The sequence below is a fragment of the Mobula birostris genome, chromosome 26 (assembly GCF_030028105.1).
Source record: "Mobula birostris isolate sMobBir1 chromosome 26, sMobBir1.hap1, whole genome shotgun sequence".
In the NCBI taxonomy this organism is placed as follows: Eukaryota; Metazoa; Chordata; class Chondrichthyes; order Myliobatiformes; family Myliobatidae; genus Mobula; species Mobula birostris.
Window position 1 is genome coordinate 26110367 of NC_092395.1, and position 13255 is coordinate 26123621.

General features: G+C 46.7%; 1 protein-coding gene across 1 annotated transcript in view; it reads left to right on the top strand.

Annotated features, from left to right (window-relative positions):
• Nucleotides 1-13255, top strand: part of cpamd8 (C3 and PZP like alpha-2-macroglobulin domain containing 8) — a 106515-nt gene that overhangs the window by 12554 nt on the left and 80706 nt on the right. Inside the window, exons 6-15 of the mRNA XM_072243950.1 lie at nucleotides 844-861; nucleotides 1504-1558; nucleotides 2908-3021; nucleotides 6339-6423; nucleotides 7898-8006; nucleotides 8672-8899; nucleotides 10183-10353; nucleotides 10906-11034; nucleotides 12056-12245; nucleotides 12620-12792. Coding sequence (XP_072100051.1) covers nucleotides 844-861; nucleotides 1504-1558; nucleotides 2908-3021; nucleotides 6339-6423; nucleotides 7898-8006; nucleotides 8672-8899; nucleotides 10183-10353; nucleotides 10906-11034; nucleotides 12056-12245; nucleotides 12620-12792 — 1272 coding nt within the window. The remainder of the gene's footprint in view (nucleotides 1-843; nucleotides 862-1503; nucleotides 1559-2907; nucleotides 3022-6338; nucleotides 6424-7897; nucleotides 8007-8671; nucleotides 8900-10182; nucleotides 10354-10905; nucleotides 11035-12055; nucleotides 12246-12619; nucleotides 12793-13255) is intronic.

Consider the following 13255-nt stretch of genomic DNA (forward strand, 5'->3'; position numbering starts at 1 on the left):
TTAACAAGTCTGGCCTCAGATCTGCTAATGTCATTGACTCTAGCTGTTTCCTCAGTTTAGGAGTAATTGGGGATACAGAATAAATGCTGGTGTCCTCAGTGATGTTCTCAACCTGTGTATGAAAAAGAATTGTTCTTGGACCTCCTCAATAGTTTTGTTGATTTGCTGTCAAAGTTCAAAAAGGCACCAGGGTGTTTCTTTTTTCTCTCTCATTCTCTGCCTCTGGGCACAGCTGGCAAGGTCAAACTGCTTTTCCGCTTCCCAGCTATCCTGACGAAGTGATGGTGAGCTGTCTTTGTCCCCTTTTGTTTGTGTGATAATCCATGGAGCTGTTGCGAAACAAATCAGTGTTTGCAGAGCCTCTTTGCAAGGCATTTTTAATGTCAAGTTGTCGTCAGGCTGGCTCAGCTGGCACAGGAAGCAGGTTTCCCTGTTCCACAGCCAGGAAAAAGATGGTAAGTTTCCTGCCCTAAACAGCTTGGTGAGGCAACTGTTTTATTTTCGCAATTCCACAACATTCTGGCCACTTTTATTGAGTGGAAGTGTTGTGAAGAGGAGGTTTAGATGTGAATATAAATCCATATTAATAAAATTGCTATTTCATTTACTGCTGCCTCCTCTTTGCATTTGTGTGTTATTTGCTTCTGAGTTGAAGGAAGTTTGGGATTTGTCCTAAGAATAAATGAGAAAATTGTGTGCAACTGCTGAGTTCTGTAGAATGGCTCCTTAGCACTGTGGATACTGATGTTTCCTGCACATATAACAGGGACTAAGCTTTCAGTAATTCAAGAATGCGATTGAAGTGAATCATTGGTTCCTCATTCAGACATCATTCTCTTGCAGGTTGAAGCCTATATCGTGGTGAGTGCCAGGGAGATGCCGTCCAACCAGAAGCATGCATGGCCACAACTGGGATGTTAAAAGCACCCTGTTATCCTTTGGGCGTCCATCATTTTATCTGTCTGACAGTTTGACACAGAGCGAGACCCGTCTTTATTCTGCATGTTGCCCATCAGTTTCTCCAACTTTCCTCTCTCCGTGTTATCTGTCACTCTGAATCTCTCTCCTGCTTTCCCATCTTTTCTCTATGCCAGACTCAAATATTCTAGATGACTCCAGCAGTGTAGCTGCTACTTCTGAGAACTGGTGCTTTGCACCATGTTCTCCCCTGCCCACAGCAGCAGCATGAACCGGGAACTCTGCATGCTAACAGGGCCTATTCCATGTTGCAGTCACACCACACCCCCCCAATCCCGTCTCTGCGAGGAAATGCATGCTTAAGATTAATAACGGAAAATGGGATCATGTGATTGAACCAGAAGTAAATAAGGTGGGGGAGAGATCTGAAACACGTTTGTGTCGGGTGGTCGGAGATCTCATCCCATCACCCTGTTGGGGAATCTCAGATTCTTATCCCTTCAGAGTGTGAAGGGCAGATGTTGTTTGGGCAATATCTGTCATGGTGCGTGGTTCCCTTTGCCTCATTGCTGGTCTTTTCCTCAGGATCCCCGGGGGTCTCGGATGATTCAGTGGACTGATCTAAAGCCAATCTGCTGTGGTAAGTCATACAATTGCTTCTATGAGATTCCCATAAAATTAACCCCAACAGCTGTTCACGGTAAGTTGAAAGCTGATTTCCCGCAAGTTCCAGTCACCGTTCAACTTCAGATTGAAACATATAAGATTATTAAGGGATTGGACACACTAGAGGCAGGAAACATGTTCCCGATATTGGGGGAGTCCAGAACCAGAGGCCACAATTTGAGAATAAGGGGTAGGCCATTTAGAACGGAGTTGAGGAAAAACCTTTTCACCCAGAGAGTTGTGGATCTGTGGAATGCTCTGCCTCAGAAGGCAGTAGAGGCCAATTCTCTGGATACTTTCAAGAAAGTGTTAGATAAAGCTCTTAAAGATAGTGGAGTCAAGGGATATGGGGAGAAGGCAGGAACGGGGTACTGATTGTGGATGATCAGCCATGATCACAGTGAATGGCGGTGCTGGCTCGAAGGGCCAAATGGCCTACTCCTGCACCTATTGTCTATTGTCTATAACTCACTAACAGAAACTAAACTCTGTAGAAAGCCCCCCTTTTCCATTTCACAGGCCCCATGATCCATGGTAGGAAGTTTTCCGGTTTGCAAACTCTGAGAGTTGTTTAATGGTATAGTAGATACGTGAGTGTCGTTAAGAGTTAAGTGGTAATGAGAGAGCCTGGGAGGGTTTATAAACCAGAAAACTACCCACCATGGATCAGAACTGAAGAAGCCTCTTGGATGAGTGGCGAAATGTCGTCTAGACAACACAGCAAATCCAATTGCCTTGATTTACTACTGCTTGATATACAATGACCTGGGTGACTGAGAACCTTCACAGACATATGACTGGTTCCGAGTGTTTCTCAGTGCCATCCAGTTCACTACAATGAAGGATGAGCTCACTCCGCAGGGATCTCCAATCTTTTTTATGCCATTGGCTAATACCATTAAGCAAAGAGTCCATTGTCCCTAGGTTGGGGACACCCTTCTCTAGAGGAACTTGGGCCACTGTTTTGTCATTAACTCACCAAGTGAGTGCGACTAGCTCTCCCTGTTAGCCACCCCTCAGTCATGTTCCCATTTCCCTCCAACTCATGGATGATGTGGAGGCAAGGTGTTGACGTAATGGAATGACGTGGGGTGTGGAGGTATAGGTGGGTATGGACCGCTGGACTGAGATAAGTATGGGAAATACAATGGGGCGAATGGTTGGGTGAAGAGAGGAGAGTGGGGTTCAGTGCTTGTCAATGGGATTGCTGGCTGATACACAGATCTGTAGGATCAAGCCGGCACTGCCCAGATCTGCAAAGAATTGAATAAGCAAACTCCTCTGCTGCTTTATGGCAAATCATTCATCTTTGTTTCAATTCAGGGATTGTAAATATGAGCTTCCCGCTTTCGGATCAGCCGGTGATTGGAGAATGGTTAATCTTCGTGGAGCTTCAAGGATACACTTACAACAAAACGTTTGAAGTGCAGAAATATGGTGAGTGTGGCACCCGGCCGCGGTTACAGTCTGCTGGCATTTACACTTCACCAGGAACGAAGCAGCCGGCAAATACAGACCGTGGAGATTAGTCTTACACACAAATACAGCCCAGTACATGGACTGGCTGGACTTGCTTGGGCACACACACAGAGTGCCAGCACTTACACTGTCCTGCACACATACTGCCTGTACTTGCACAGCCCCATACGCGGACTGCCAGCGTACAGCTGGTGCTTGGAGCCGGCTGGAAGAGAGTGAGGCCAGGTTCAGAGACAAACTCTGATGAGTTTCTATCAGATTCTAGTTATTTTGGCAGGAATTTTAACCGAGGGGCAGGGTCTGTTTTTAATTCATTAAAATTAAAAGCGTTAATTCTGTGTTGCTCCGGTGGTAACCAGATACTGTTGGGTAAAGGGGCAAGACTGGCTCTTCAGCGGGGCGAGAACCACAGTGAGATACCAGCCCAGTCTCCAGTCCTGACCTGCTGCTTCTGAGCACCGAGGTCGGGTGCTCTGTTATTGGTCACAGAATTTGCTGCTCGTGTGACACAGATGACCCTTGGTTTTCTGCCAAGCTCAGACCCAGCTGGCTATGCCTTGCTGCAACATCCATTTTAAAAGCTATCGTCCTTGTGTAGAAGCCTTCCATGTACTTCACCTGTTCCTTTACGTAAAGTCTCTTCAACCCACAGATACCTGGCTCCCCCAAATTTAATCACTTGGCTGTTGAAACCTCGAAACCGCGGACTGCCAGCGTACAGCTGGTGCTTGGAGCCACGGATTGCCGACAATTCTCTCCCCAAACACCACTCTCTCTCTTGTGCTTTTCATTTTTTTTCTGTCTTTCCTCTCACTCTCATTCTCTCTCTTTTTATTTCTCTGTATTTTTTCTTTCTCTTTTTCTATTCTTTTACTCCTCTGCCACCGACCCCTTTTTAGTCTTTCTTGTGTGCTCTTTGCCTCTGCCCCCTTTCTGTCTGTCTGTCTCTCTCCCTTTCTCTCACCCTGTCTTTTTATCTCTCTTTATCTTTCTTTCTTCCCCTCTCTTTTTTTTCCTCTCTCTCGCATGGTATGCAAGTTATGTCAGGAATTTGGGTCAGGGAGTTGAAAAGATTCCTTGAGGAATGATTCCAGATTTAGTGGGTGGTTGCAGCGAGGTGGGGGAGGAGTTTTAAGCCCTTCTTTCGTATCCATCTGGGAATGGTTTGGACCAGGACTGCTGAAGAAAGCTGTTTGGTTCAGGGTGCTTGTGCTCCTCTCCTCTCCATCCCTGTACAAACTCAAGCCAGGCGACTGCTGCCTGACATTCCTCCTCCTGTGCAGCTTTCTGCCACCAGCGCAGGCCGAGTCTGGCTCACTTGGTACTCCTTCCTTCCTTCCTGGCCGACCCTGGCTCCCTGCCTGCTAGCACCTAGATTCCTAAAATTCTGCCTGCTCTTTTTGCAGATCCCTTTTTAGCTTCTGCCCTGCCTGTCTCTGTGACCCGTAATCCTATGACCCGCTGGTTTTCAAAGCTGCTTCCCAGTAGTAAATGTCAAAAAATCGAGGGTGAGGAACAGTACTGCGGCTGGTGACCTAAAGCTTGACCAGAGATGAGCACTAGGGTGTGTCTTGGAGGAGGAAATGTGGGAAATATTGATCCCCTTTCATAATAACTACCGATGGCTCAGTTTTTGGGCTGACAGAACACAGGATCTGAAGTCAACACCAAATACTGTAACAGCAACCAAATACAGTAACAAAAAGTGTGTGTTACTGCAATGAACAATTAGCTGAAGGAACTCAGTGAATCAGGCAGCAATTGTAGGGGGAATGGACAGTCAGTGTTTCGGGCCGAGGCCCTTTACCCAGATGTGTGAAAATTCAATGTTCATTCTAGAAGGTTGCAAAATCCTGAGATGGAAGATACGGTGTTATTCTTCAGGTACTTTGGGCCTTGCTGTAGCAGTGAAGGAAGTCACAGAATAAAGGTCAGAGTGGCAGTGGGATTCAGAATTGAAGTGGTATGCAGCAGAAAGTTTAGGATGGCCTCTGTTGATTAAGCACAGTTACTTAAAGTGATTACCCAGTCAGCATCTTGTTTCTCCAGTGTGCAGGAGAACACATTCTGAACACCGAGTGCGATACACTGTACTGGAAGAATTGCAAGTGTATTGCTGTCTCACCTGGATTGATTGTTTAGGGTTCTGGGCAGTGGGGAAGAGGAGATGAACGGACAGGATTTACATCTGCTGCAGTTGGATGGGGAGGCGCTATGAAGCTGGGAGTGGTGGATGAGGACAGAGAGTGAACCAGAGGGTCCCTACAAGATGCAGAAAGAGGAAGATGTGACACGCTAAATCTGGCTGAAGGTCTACCACTGTTTCTGGTTTTGTTTCAGATTTCACATCTGCAGTTTTATCTGTTTTCCATTACTGCAGAACAGAGACAGCACATATTAGACGCAGGGTAAAGCTCCCTCTTGACTTTCCTGTCACACACTCCCAGGGCAGGGATAGCATGTTCTAGACAAAGCATTAACTTGCCTTTACCCTGTCCCATCAAGCACTCTTAAAGCCCACAGGTCAGATACAGAGTAAACCTCCCCCACCCACCCCCCACACACACTGGCAATACAGGAAAAGCCCAGGTTACATACAATGTAAATCTCCTTCTACTTGGTCCCCTTAAACACTGACCTCCTGAGGGTGAGCAAGGTTATCAGCTTCTAGCGGATCTGGACCATTCTGGGGACTTGTCATATAGCTCTCGGCAAATTTGCTCCCCAAAGATGTAGCAGCTGGCAAAGTGTCCCCGTGGGCTGGTTTCGGATTCTATGTGCCAAAAGTGGTTGGTTACAACAAACCTCACTGAATCCCGCATCCATGGCGTTCTCAATTTTGGAAGTTTTCTGGCAGAGTGAAAAAACATACTATGTTTCCACTAGCAGGAGGTTGATCACCAAAGTACACACATTTAAAATTGGCAAAAGATCACAGAAGACGAGGAGAAATATTTTTGCAGTCAGTTGTTATGATCTGAAATGCACTGTCTGAAAAAGTGGTGGAAATAGTTTCAGTGAGAGCTATTAACAGGGAGTTGGGTAAATATTTGAAGAGGAAAGATCTGCAGAGCTCATAGGGACAGAACAGGGAAGCGACAGTGACTGGAGAATTCTTTCTTAGAGCCAGCACATATATGATGGGCCAAATGGCTTTCCATGCTATACCAGTCTGTGATTCCTACTGAATGTTTCATTCCACCTTGTGGCTTCTTCAACCAGATGATATAGTTTTTTTACTGGAGTGAGAATATTCCCTTTATTCTTCCATACAGTGTTACCAAAGTTTGAACTCACTATTGATCCTCCCAAGTACATCCAGGACTTGAACAAGTGTGAGGAGGGAACTGTCCATGCCAGGTAAGCGACTCTAACTCCTGGGGAGAAAGCTGACTAACGGAGCCTCTGAGTACACAGCCCGAGGTAAAGGCCTCATGACCTTTGACTCTAAACACCAAGGAGCTTCTCACTAAGCTTTACTTCTCCGCCAGTAGCTCAGACCACACAGGCACATTCCCCATCTAGAACCGAACTTCTCAACACCAGTCGCTAAAGTCCTAAAAGTTATAGCAACCTTGCAACTTTTTCTCAACTGGGGAGACATCTTCAGTCTGACCGCCACGGCTGCCCTCTGATGCATAAGGCTGAACCTGTACATTTAGAACAGGGTACGTTGAAAGATCAGTCCCCACCCCTACACAACACCACAGAGCAGGCCAGAATCTGACTGTATTAATTTTAAACTGCTCTTGCAGCTCAAAGCCAGGCTATAGCACTGCTAGTCTAACCAACTAGCAGCTTAGGAGGTGGTGGAAAGGGACAAGGGTTGGGGAGTGGACAATGTTTAAAAAAAAAGAATCTCACACAAAGTAAACGTTCTGCTGATATATAAACATCTATTTCTCTGACCCAGACTTGCACATCTGGATGTGCAAATATTTCATTATTATTTGGCTGCTATTTAACTACTTGCATCTGATATAAGGACTTGATGAATTTCCCAGTCGATTCCAGTGGATGAAACCCACATATTAGTGCCCAGTCTAGGATTGCGGAATGGAGTCACTGTGGATTGCCACAAATTGGAACGTCTTGGTCCAATCTACCTCTTACTCCTTCATCAAGTTCAGGTGCCAACTGTTTCCCAGAGCAGACTGTTACAGCCAGAGCCTGCAGCATCACCCACTATATCAAATAGGAGACTATTCAGCCTTAGTAAATCCCAGCCGATCTATCACTAACTCCATTTATCCACCCGTGTTCCGCATTCTTTGGTTTTCAACACACAACAAAATAAGATCTACTGTTGCCTTGAAATCACCGATTGAGATCACACAATCTTCTGGGGAGAGAACTCCAGATTTCCATTGGCCTTTGAAGAGGCACTTCCTGATGTCCAACTGAATGGCCAGATTTCAAGATTCTGCCTCCACATTCAGGGCTTTTCCCACAGAAGAATTTTAAGAGGTTAGATTCAATAAAGGTTGGTCTGGACAGTGAGGTCCTTGAAGTGATCCATCAGAAGAAGTGTCTGGGAGCAGATTAAGAGGAAACTTCCTCGGATCCTCTGCGCCCTACTAAAATGGTTGGAGTGAAGGCTTCAGGATTTTAACAGAGTAAACTGGTAATGGCGTTTGCTGAATATTGGGATGTGGCAGTGAGTTAATTCTCCATCAAAGCCTTGCTGCATGCTCAGAAACAACATTGATTTGGAGATGTCCATTCATGGTGTTGGGTGGGAAGGTAGGCTCGCAGTTGACTCTGTGTGGCTCTGCCAAACCACTTCTTCCCCCTTGTGCACTCTCTCTCTCTCTCTTTCTCTCATTCTCTTGAGGTACACGTTTGGTAAACCAGTGTTGGGGAGACTGACAGTGAACATGACGGTGAATGGAGTGGGTTACTACAGGCACGAGCTGGGACACCCTGTGGTGAAGATTATGGAGGTACGGAATCTCTGGCTGCTGAGATCAATTTCTTGAACTGAGGAAGCATTAATCTTGTAGAATGAATCAATTTTCATTTCAGCATTAAGTAAACATGTAAATGGGGACAACAGATACAAAGTTAATCTCTCTTTGCACGGTCCCATCAAATGTACAGGATCAGCATTACAAAATTCCATTTATGTTGAATGGGTATAGTGTGGGTTCAATACAGATACTCCCATTGACCTACTCCCAGGGAAGGGAGAACGTGGGTTTCACGGGTAGTCTATACTGTTAACATACAGGGAAGGATAGAGATTGAAGCTCTCCTTACGCTGACACTCCCAGGGCAAGGGCAGTCAGGCTAATTCTCCCTCTGTCAAACACTTGCAGGGTAGATAAGCATGGTTTGGATTCAGAAAACAGTTCCCTCTATGTTGCCCTGTCTGACACTTCCAAGGCATGCAAACAGCTGAATTTATTCTCCACCCGAATGAACGTCAATATCCCAATGTCTCCTGGTGTGTCTTGCCAAGTTCACACATTTATGGATGGTACACTCACTTTTAAGTTAGGACCCTTTGTAGATGCTGCCTGACCTGCTGAGTTCCTCCGGCATTTTGTGTGTTCCCGTTGCCTCTCTCATTCTTCCACTGAAAACGACACTCTTTTTAACCCTGCAGATTGACGGCTCGGCCTCCTTCCCCATTTGTGTCAAGGACATGATGCCTGTGGATGTTCCGGAACATTTCCGAGGCTCGCTCAACATCTGGGCCTCGGTGCTGAGTGGCGGCAGCAGCACACAGATCACCTTTGATGATTCGACCCCGGTTCACAAGCAGCTCATCGACATCAAGTACTCCAAGGACACTCGCAAGCAGTTCAAGCCAGGCCTTCCTTACAAAGGAAAGGTAACCTCGAGCTCATGAAGCGTGGGACCCTTGTAATGAAGCCTCCCAAATCTCAGGACATTACAGTGTAATCCTAATCCATCAGCTCAATTCCATAAAGAGACACCCCACCACCCTCACTCTCCCAATTTTTACTGAGTGCACACTCACCCCAGGGTGCTAACTATCCTTGGCCTGGTGCAAGTCCTGACTCTGAAAAAGAGATTAAAGAAAATCTAAAGATAAGCTTTATTTGTCATATGTGCATCAAAACATATATTGAAATGTGAACAACTTTACTCAGAGAGTGGTAGCTGTGTGGAACGAGCTTCCAGTAGAAGTGGTAGAGGCAGGTTCGATTTTGTCATATATAAAAAAAATTGGATAGGTATATGGACAGGAAAGGAATGGAGGGTTATGGGCTGAGTGCAGGTTGGTGGGACTAGGTGACAGTAAGTGTTCAGCACGGACTAGAAGGGCCGCGATGGCCTGTTTCCATGCTGTAATTGTTATATGGTTAAATCAAATCAGCGAGGAGTGTGCTGGGCAATTGTCACCGTGCCTCTGGCACTAACATAGCATACCCACAACTCTCTAACTCTATCGAGTGCCTGGAATGTGGGAGGAAACCAGGGCACCCGGAGAAGACCCACGCGGTCATGAGGAGAACGTACAAACTCCTTACAGACAGTGGAGGAAATTGAACTGGTGCTGTAATAACGTTACGCTAATCACTATGCTGCCATGCCACCCATGGTACATGGTGAAATAGGTACCCAAGGTTCCCCGGGCCCTGGCACACGATGTTGGCTCTGGAACACAGTGCAACCTTGGCCTGGCAATGTGTTTTGGTCATAGATGACTGGATAGTCCTGGGTCTGACACACACCACCCTATCCTTCTACTTCTCTCCTTTAAGATTTCCACCCAAGCCCTTTGACCGTGCTTCTGGTCACTGCTGTAATATCGTCTACTAGGGCCCAGTGTTACTCTTTATTTGAAAATCTCTCTGGTGAAGAGCCTTGGGATAGTTTACTTTGTAAAAGGTGCTGCAGGAATGAGAGCCAAATCCCAGAAATATCTTCCTTGGGTCTTCTCTGCGCATCTATGGCTGACTTATTTTCCCTCTCAACCCCATTCTCCCAGCTTCCTGTAACCTTTGGGGCCTTTAACAATCAAGAGCCTATCAACCTCCACTTTAAGTATAACCAATATCTTGTCCTCCATAGCCATCTGTGGCAATAAATTGCACAGATTCATCACCCTCTGGATAAAGAAATTCCTCCTCGTTGTCTTTCTTGTAGGTGGAGGTGACGTATCCTGATGGAAGTCCTGCAAATGGCATCACTGTGCGGATCAAAGCTGAGCTCACTCCAAAGGACAATGTCTACACGAGTGAACTGGTGTCTGAGGACAGCAAGGTGGAGTTTGAGATTCCATCTATCCCCACTGCTGCCCAGTATGTCTGGCTGGAGGTGAGGAGGGAAGGGCCACGTGGTGAGAGAAACCTTATCCTCACAAGTACGTGTGTACGTGTGTGCACGCATGCACACATACACGAGCGTGCATACACAGATGCACATTGCCACTTACACCTTCATAGATTAATACTCAAATATGCAGGCCCTTCGAAATAATAACACCTAGGAATTTAAAGTAAATATTCACTTACACGTGCACGTTTATTGCACATACACATTCACGTGTGCATGTGTATCCTCACAAACTTGCATACGCACATTTGTACTTCCTCGTGTTTTCCCTCACACACAGAAGTACTTTGACACAAATCTGTGTATAAACATCCGTGCTTGTACAAATACATCAAATTTATGTGAGAACATGGACACGTGTTCCTGGAAAGGATGCACATACGCGTAGTTGCTCACTCAGACTTTACACAATAGACCATGGGCAATAGAAAGCAAATGGAAATGTTTCTCATCACCTCTCATCCCTTTCACTTAAGACGACCAATGATAAAGAGCACGGGCTTCATTACGAATTATATTCTTACTTCTCCTCAGACTAAGGTGACAGCCATCAATGGAACACCAGCTGGTGACCAGTATCTACCTAGCTACCTGTCCATTAGCAGCTGGTATTCGCCAAGCAAGTGCCATATTCAGATGCAGGGGCCAGAGCGGGCGCTGCAGGTGAGATATTATGCTTTGCAGCATCTTGTTTTCCCCTTCTCACTGCCAGAGCGGAAGAACATTGCAGTGACTCTGGAAACTACAGCCAGTCTCCTCAACTAACATTCAGCCACTGATTAACAGCTGCAAATGTGATCACTATAATACACCTCCTGCAGGAGATCTGTTCATCCCATTGAATCTGTGCTGCCTCTTTGAAGGAGCTTTTCTCCTTGTCCCACGTCCTTGTTGTTTTCCTTGAGCTCTGAGGCCTTTTTCCTGTCAAGACCGTAAGACATGGGAGCAGAATCCGGCCATTTGGCCCATTGGGTTGGGTCTGCTCCACCATTCCATCATGGCTGATGTAGTTTCCCTCTCAACCCCATTCTCCCACCTTCTCCTTGTCACCTTTGATGCCCTCAAGAGCCTATCAACCTTCACTTTAAGTATTCCCAATGACTTGGCTTCCATAGCCATCTGTGGCAATGAACTGGACAGATTCACCACGCTTAGGGTAAAGAAATCCCTCATCTCATTTCTAAAGGGATGTCCATCTAAAGCAGAGGTTCCCAACCTTTTTTATGCCATTAACTGAGGAGCCCGTGGACCCCTGAAACAACCCTCTAGTCCTAGACTCTCCCACTATCAGAAACATGCTCTCCATGTCTGCTCTATCTATGCCTTACAATATTCGGAACGTTCTAATGAGATCCTCCCTCACTCTTCTAAACGCGAGTGAGTACGGGCCCAGAGGCATCAAACGTTTCTCACAAGTTAACCCCTTCATTACTGGGTAAGTCAAGTACTTACCTAGCTCCCTTTGAAAGTTCCTCTACTCTTTTAGGTGATTCTTGATCACAGCAACCCTCCAGGTCTCTTATCTGATCACCTTAAACCTCTGTTCCCTATGGAGCCCAATATGCTAAGGCCAATTGTGGCCTTTCCTGTTGCTTGACTAGCGGCAGGGGGCTCAGTGCCCTGTGAGGGTGGGCTCGTTGGTACACTGTGACTGAGGAAGCTCTCTCGTCTTTGACTGCTCCAGGTGGGTGAGGAGGCCTGGATTCCAGTGAAATCCACCTGTCCCTGTGACTTTGCCTTACACTTTGAGATCGCCTCACGGGGCAACATTGTGAGAACCGGGGTACAGCCAGCCAGCATCACCCGGCTGCGCAGTAGGAGGGCCACTGTCATCTTTGACAAGAAGAAACAGTCATCACAGACCTCGCAGAACCGTAAGTCGGAGGGAGAGCCAGGGAGGGAGTACGGTCCGCTGGGTGGAGGGAGGGTTGGAAGGTTGACAGGACAGAGAGAGTGCTGGAGGGATGGGTGGTTAAAAGACCAGACAGGGAGGAAGAGAGGATCAGAGAAGGTGAGGTTGGATAGATGGAGGGAGGGTGGTTCAGAGGGAGAGTGAGTGAATGAGCAGCTGGTAGGAGGGAGGGTAAGACAAATGGATAGTGAGAGGGAAAGGGTTAAATGGAGAGATGTGATGGACAGATAGATGGAGTTGAAACTGGACTGATACACTGTGGAAAGCAGGGGTGGTTGGACAATGTGGTCAGACAGAGGGAGATGGACAAAATTAAACACCCTGCTTTCTCCTCAGTGCGGGCCATGTCTCCAGCCGGCGAAGTTGGTGTGTGCACGACCTACTTACACTTCAGGGTCACGCATGACATGAGCCCACTCAGCCGCCTGCTCCTGTACTACGTGCGAGAAAATGGCGAGGGCATCACCGACAGCATCCAGATTCCAGTACAGTCATCCTATGAGAACAAGGTGGGTGAGCAACAACATCGGTCACGGTTACAGGTATGTATCACCTGTAACAAAAGAGAGGCTTTAGTCTGTCACCAGACAAAATTGGGCATTGAGTTGCACTTTGTGGAGCTAGCATGAGGGCCTGTTTCTGGCTAAACCATGCTATGACTGAATGACTGAGTTAGGGTGATGGGTCAAAGGACGGTTTTAAAGGGGAAGCAAAGTGGAGTATCTAGAGGTTTAGGAAGGGAAATTCCCCAGTTTAGGATCCAAATAGCTGAAGGCATGGCTGTCAGTGGAGATGCAGTAAAGGCCAGAATCAGTTGGAGGACAGTTGTTCGGATAGCAGGGATTTTAGAAATGGGAAAGTGAGTTAGAGCCTTAGTGGGATTTGGAAGCACGATTCATAATTTCAAAATCAGCCCACTGCTGCCCCAGGACGCTGCCTGGTCCCTGAGCCGGGAAAGTGTTTCATTTGTTT